General features: G+C 40.5%; 1 protein-coding gene across 1 annotated transcript in view; it reads right to left on the bottom strand.

Annotated features, from left to right (window-relative positions):
- Nucleotides 1-4,966, bottom strand: part of cspg4 (chondroitin sulfate proteoglycan 4) — a 75,521-nt gene extending 70,555 nt beyond the window's left edge. The window contains exon 1 of the mRNA XM_005731415.2: nt 4,835-4,966. Within this exon, the coding sequence (XP_005731472.1) occupies nt 4,835-4,910 (76 nt within the window). The 5' untranslated portion in view covers nt 4,911-4,966. The remainder of the gene's footprint in view (nt 1-4,834) is intronic.
- Between the last annotated feature and the right edge of the window lie 972 nt (nt 4,967-5,938).

Below are 5,938 nucleotides of genomic sequence, written 5' to 3'. Positions count from 1 at the left end.
AAAAAAAAAAAACCAAAAACAAAACAAAACAGAGACACCAGATATGGAGCTAATTTGATTTTCTTACTCTTTGAGAGTGCCTGGCAAGCATAATGCTCCTCAGATGTTTCAACCGTGCAGTGGCTCATCTCCTTCTATGCCAGAGCAGCATGACTTTCAAATTACAGATTTTAGCTGGTCAAACTGTAAATGTGTTAGTGGAAAGTAGCTTGCTTATGAAATGAAAAGCATAATGATAATTCATAAAAGATTTGTAGCACAGTTGCAGGTTCTCTCATCCTTTTGTAAGTGGATACATTTACGGTAAAGTATGCAGAAATGAATAGGTGTGCATAGATTAATATGGTAGTAGTGTGTATAGATTGTGCTGTTATCCGTTACAGTGTTTACTTATTCTAACTGTGTCCACTAGGATCAACATGGAACTGATAAGTCATGTTGTGATGCCGTTGCCCTGCACTGTGGTGGAAAAGAGGAAAAAAGTCTTTCTTTATACAAAACTCTCTTTTGGAACAAATGGTAAGCATTTCTAAAGTTTTCTTTATGAAGTTATGCAAAACAACAACTATATTACCAACTTAGCTTTGCTTTCAGCCAAATTTAGGTTACTTATGTTGGTTTGCTTGTGATAGCTTTTCATTGCATTAGATAACTTCTTGGCTAATGCTAACTCTAAGCTTAGAGAACGTGATTGGTCAGCTGCAATGTTGAACCCAGCATTGTTATGACAGTGTACTAACAACACTAACATGGATATAAGACGCTCAGTTTTAATACAAAAGCATTTCACTGTGAGCTACAAGCACCTGGTCCTCCCTTGAGAGAGAAAAGGCAGATGAGGAGCTGCGTGTTCTTCCCTCCTTTTATAAACACAGATTTTTTTGTTTACATTTACTCCAAAAGCTACTTTTCTATCCTATCTTAGCTTTACGTTGTGTTTAGATTAAAAGTTGAGGGAAGGGTCACGAAGCATGTCTGCGGGACCAGTACAACCTGGAATAAAGGCTAATCTCATCAATTTCCCAGCACAAATATTGGATTTATTAATCTTCTGTGCAGACACTTGTAGTCACACCATTTTCCCTGCCAACTGTCAAGGAACATGTGGAGGCCTTGTATACGGACACTTCACAAAGCCGAGGCAAATTCCATATTTATTTTTTTTTCTTGTTACCATAGTAACATTATACCCATGGGGAGATAGCTGGCTCATATGCAGTCTTGGGATGCAAATCCCTTCGTTAAGCTTTGCAATTGAAAATGCAAAGACATTCAGCAGAAAGACATCTCTGAAACACTTACAAATGTGCATAAAATATTTGATATTGTTTGTAGTAGATGTTCTCTTAATGTGTGTTATCTGAGCAATTTAGGAAAAGCTTCCTCAATTAGGTATATGGGAATTCAAACAGTGCTTTTGCGATGATAGATGGTATGTATTTCATAACATATTCATTGGCAGCATTTTGCACAGCAGCATTTGTTCTGCCAGCAGGGGCTTGTCTGTTCATATCTGTATTTTAGAAATGCCTACATCTCATAAATGGATTTTCAGAAAGCAAAACAAGACAACAAACAAGATACCTAATTTTGAAAGATTTGCAAGAAAAAAGGAAATCAGTAAATAAGTAAATAACAGCCAACAGTGGGAGTGGCAGTAGATGTGACTTCCTTAGGAACATCAAACTTTGTGCACTTATCAACAGACAGAAAAATGAGGAAAAACTCTATTACCAGGGCAACCAAACAACGTGTATGCACTGGGGAGCTATTTATGATTTGGAAATAACTACCCATCCAATTTTTCCAAACTTTGTTAAAGGGCAGCTTTAAAGTCTGCTGAACAGATAGAGAGCTGCAGGGTGTTTTAAAGACTCAGAACAGGAACATGTCAAGTCCAATTTCAGATACAACCATGATAAAGCGAGTTTCTCTTGATATGAAAAAAGTGCTCTCATAACGAATGAATACAGAATACTACAGATTTTCTGGCTGTGTGTCCAAAAAATATCGCTTTTGTTGCAGGAATTTGTATTAGAACTGCAGACATTACTTGCCACTGGCCTTACAGATAAGGTCAGAGTTCATGATTCAGAAACAAGAAGGTGACTGGGCAAAAATGGCATATGTGGGAGTGTTTCTAGGCAAAAAAAACAAAACACTGCTGACCAAAGAGAACACAATTTCCCACATTTTCAGAAAAGCATCTGGTTTTAAACTAACACACCATTTAATAGAAAAAAAGATAATAGTAACAGTCAAATATAGTGGTGGTAATGTGATTGTCTGGGGCTGCTCTGCTGCTTCAGGATCTGGATGACTTGCTGTAATTGACGGAACCATGAATTCTGCTTTCTATTCACAAATCCTGAAGTAAAGAATATCTGGCCATCAGTTTGTGCCATGAAGCTCAAGCGCACTCTCATTTGGGTTATTCAGCAGGACAATGATCCGAAACACACCAGCAAGTTAGTAGCATGCAATACAAAATGGTTTTGGAGTGGCCTAGTCAAAGTCTGGACTTAAATCCAATCAAGATGTTTTGGCATGACCTTAAACAGGTAGTGGCTGAATTAAAAGTATTCTTCAAAGAAGATTGGGACAGAATTCCTCCAGAGTTATGTGAAAGACTTTTTTTCTGCCTTGATAAATAAAATCATCTTTTAAAAACTGCATTTTTGCATTAATTCACATGTCACGTGAGTACTATGAAAAAATTTGGGGTGATTTTTGGTAAGTGTGACATTAAATAAAAAATAAAAAATCAGAAACAGAGCAAATACTTTTTCACAGCAATTTAAGTGGATGAAAAACAGCAGCATAAGACTCAATTGGAAAATGGGATATTGCACCACAGAAGAAAGCTCATATAAAATGTTGTGATAGTGGATGTCTCACTGTGCTGCTTGCTTCTGCTGTTGTGGCAGAAGTGATTATATTTCTCTGGACTTGGAGAACTGCAATAAAAGTGACTACAAGTCTACCACTTCAGTATGGGCATCCCCAGTAGAAAGGTGCAAACGACTACAAAAAATACCAAAGCATCTGGACACTGTGCATGCGTGCATGTCCCGTGACAGCTGAAGACTTAAACACTGGGAGGAAATGAAACCCTCTGTAAGCCTTCTAGGATGCCTATGGAAGAATCCCCCAACAGCTTGTGGCAGGCATTTTGTAGAGCAGAGGGGGCCAAAATCTAATCAGTGACTTGGTACATCTGGTCAACATTAGCATTTAGTTCTCTAGGGTCAGTGGGTGAGTGCTGTTCACACTGAGGCACAGAGGATTGTGCCAGCAGAAAATTAGATGAGGAGAAATCGTTCCCCGGTGCAGTTTTTGTGTTATATTCTGCCACATTTTCAATCAAAGGAACATTTCATCTTAAATATGTGGAGAACTGCAAAGCTACTGTAACTATAACACCAACATGTGAATGTGTACTTTATATCTAAATAAAGACATAAATTACAGTTATGTAAAAGGCTAGCAAATAAATCGCTAGCAAATCATATTTTTCTGTACTCAGACAGCACTGTTTGCTCAGTGTAAAGCTAATTCTTCAGCAGAGGGGTCACTGTCACGCCCGTCAGCGGGGTTTATCTAGAAATGAGCAAACAGAATGGCAGATGACTCTTTTCATGCTTGCCGTGAACAGATCACAGTGCCGAAGAACCGAGTCCAGCTCCCCGGCCGAGCTTTGACTATGTGCCACTAAAACAAAGCAATACTCCTACATGCAGATCAAGGGACACTTTTTCACTTTAGCTGCCAATGGAGACATTTGTCCAGACTTAATTGGAGTGGAATTTTCAGCGAGGGTTTGAAAATCTGACAGCAGGGGGAAAACAATGGGCCCAACAGCTGCTCAAGTCCAAGGCTGAACATGCCAACTTGCCATGTGTACAACTTTGTGGCAATGTGAGTTATTTAAGCTGTTTGAAGACAGGGGGGTTTCATTTCCCATTAAGACACACAGCACTCTGCATCTCACACAAACTGCACTTGCATCCAGCAGGACTAAACTAGCTCATCATAGTGAGAAAGTATATCTGTACCTCTTTACTCTAAGGGATCATTGTATAATCCTTTGGCCATCAAGCGGCTGCTTCCTGTAAACGCACACACACTGCCTCTCTCACTCGTTTACTAGCACCTCTCTCTCTCTCTCTCTCACTGCTACTTTCATCTCTCTTCTCTCTTGTTGGATAAGGAGCGGCTCTGCCTGCCACTGTGCACTTCCCCTCTGAAAGAGCCATTCATTGCTGCCGGCAGCAGGACCTCAGCTAAGAGGGCTTCAACTTCTCTACCTCCTGCCTTTTGGCAACACGCTTTCAATGCAAACATTCCCAAGGTAAATGCGCTCACTCATTCAGCTCACCACAGACTTGAAAGCAAAAAAAAGAAAAAAAAAAAGAAGAAAAAATGCGATAGAGGAGAAGCCGACAGATGTTGCCCCAGCCTTTGGACAAGTGGTCAGACCATTGCTCATCTTTTCCTCAGTGTATTGAGTTTCATCGAAGAATATAAAAGGTTTTACAACAGTGAGTGACATGTGTCCCGTGAGAATGAATAAACAACAGTAAAAGGGAGACAACTGAAGATCTGATGTGGAGTTACTTAGAAAGTTTGTAGCCCAGTGCAGCATCTGTAAAGGATAACGTTGATACTGGGTTTGTTTTGAGGGATTAACTTGTCAGCCAACCACGGTTGGATTTATGCAGAGGGGAAGCCTCAGACAGAGATGGTGATCTGATCTTTTTCTGTGGATCTCTGACAAATGGGAGCAGAAGGGGAGAGCCAGGACACTAAAAGAGGGATTTGCAGTGGCACTTACCTCCATGACCAGGGCTGGGGAGGCAGAGCAGTACACTCAGGAAGGCACCAACAAAAACCAGATGCATGGCTCTCATATTTTCGTTGCTGAAGAGTTAAGTCCTCCACTGTTGTGTTAAAGACACTCCATTCAGAAGAGACTGAATGAGTTTCCAGTTTTGGGACCTGCTACAAGATACTTCTCTATGTGAAGGGGCAGGGCTGGGGAGGGACCGCTAGAGGGACGCCTTCTTTCCAACCCCAGCCCCTACCCTTCTCCAGCACACTTGCACGTGCACACGTTACACACACACAGATCTTCAAAGAATGGAAAATCATAACCAGACTCTCTTTGCTGACCCGACACTTACATATTTTTACAAGTACAATACCCGTTTATACATATATTTGTCTCTCATACGCACACACACGCACACAACAAATTTACACGCATCAATTTACATGGCTTTTGTAACACCACACAAATCAAAACTCTGACACGACAAGCTCACTATTCCAGTGGATTTTTTCCCTTTTGTCTCAGTCTGTAATTGGAGTGCCCTTTAGAGACCAGCAGCTCCCGTTTGCAAGGATAAACCCTTTACTTTTAATTAAAGACAACTCAGGTTGCCATTGGTGCTTTATCTTTCGAGCCTTTCCCTTGATCAATGTCTGGCTCTTCATGTTTTTGTTCAACAAACCTGCTCCTGAAGCTAATTAAGCTCACACTTGAGTGTGGAGTAGAGGTTGGTTGCTCTGGATTTGCATTCTCTCTTGTCTCCCTATTGATAGGGCAGGGACAATAGAAAAGTTTTACTGCGCAAATAAAGCACTCGGGGAAAGACTTTATTTGTGGTGAGTGCTGTCGCTGATTGTTCTCCACTTGGCTTATACTTTCATTTCTGGTAATGAACATGCATACACTCATCACAAGGATTAGTATTTTCTGGCTGGATGCTAAGATTAAACCTCAAATTCACTCGCAAAGCTTGAACGTTCAATTTCATCTGTCTCACAGTCAGCAGATTGGCAACTTATTCGTCACTCTTGCTGACAGCTGAAATGGGAATACAATTAGAATATTCTGAACACTTCCTCTCAGGTGTGGAATGACTTTACAATAGCT

This window comes from Pundamilia nyererei, unplaced genomic scaffold (assembly GCF_000239375.1).
Source record: "Pundamilia nyererei isolate P.nyererei 1_Seehausen unplaced genomic scaffold, PunNye1.0 scaffold00043, whole genome shotgun sequence".
Classification (NCBI taxonomy): domain Eukaryota; kingdom Metazoa; phylum Chordata; class Actinopteri; order Cichliformes; family Cichlidae; genus Pundamilia; species Pundamilia nyererei.
The sequence above is the reverse complement of the archived record's forward strand: the minus strand, read 5'-3'. Positions and strand labels throughout refer to the sequence as shown.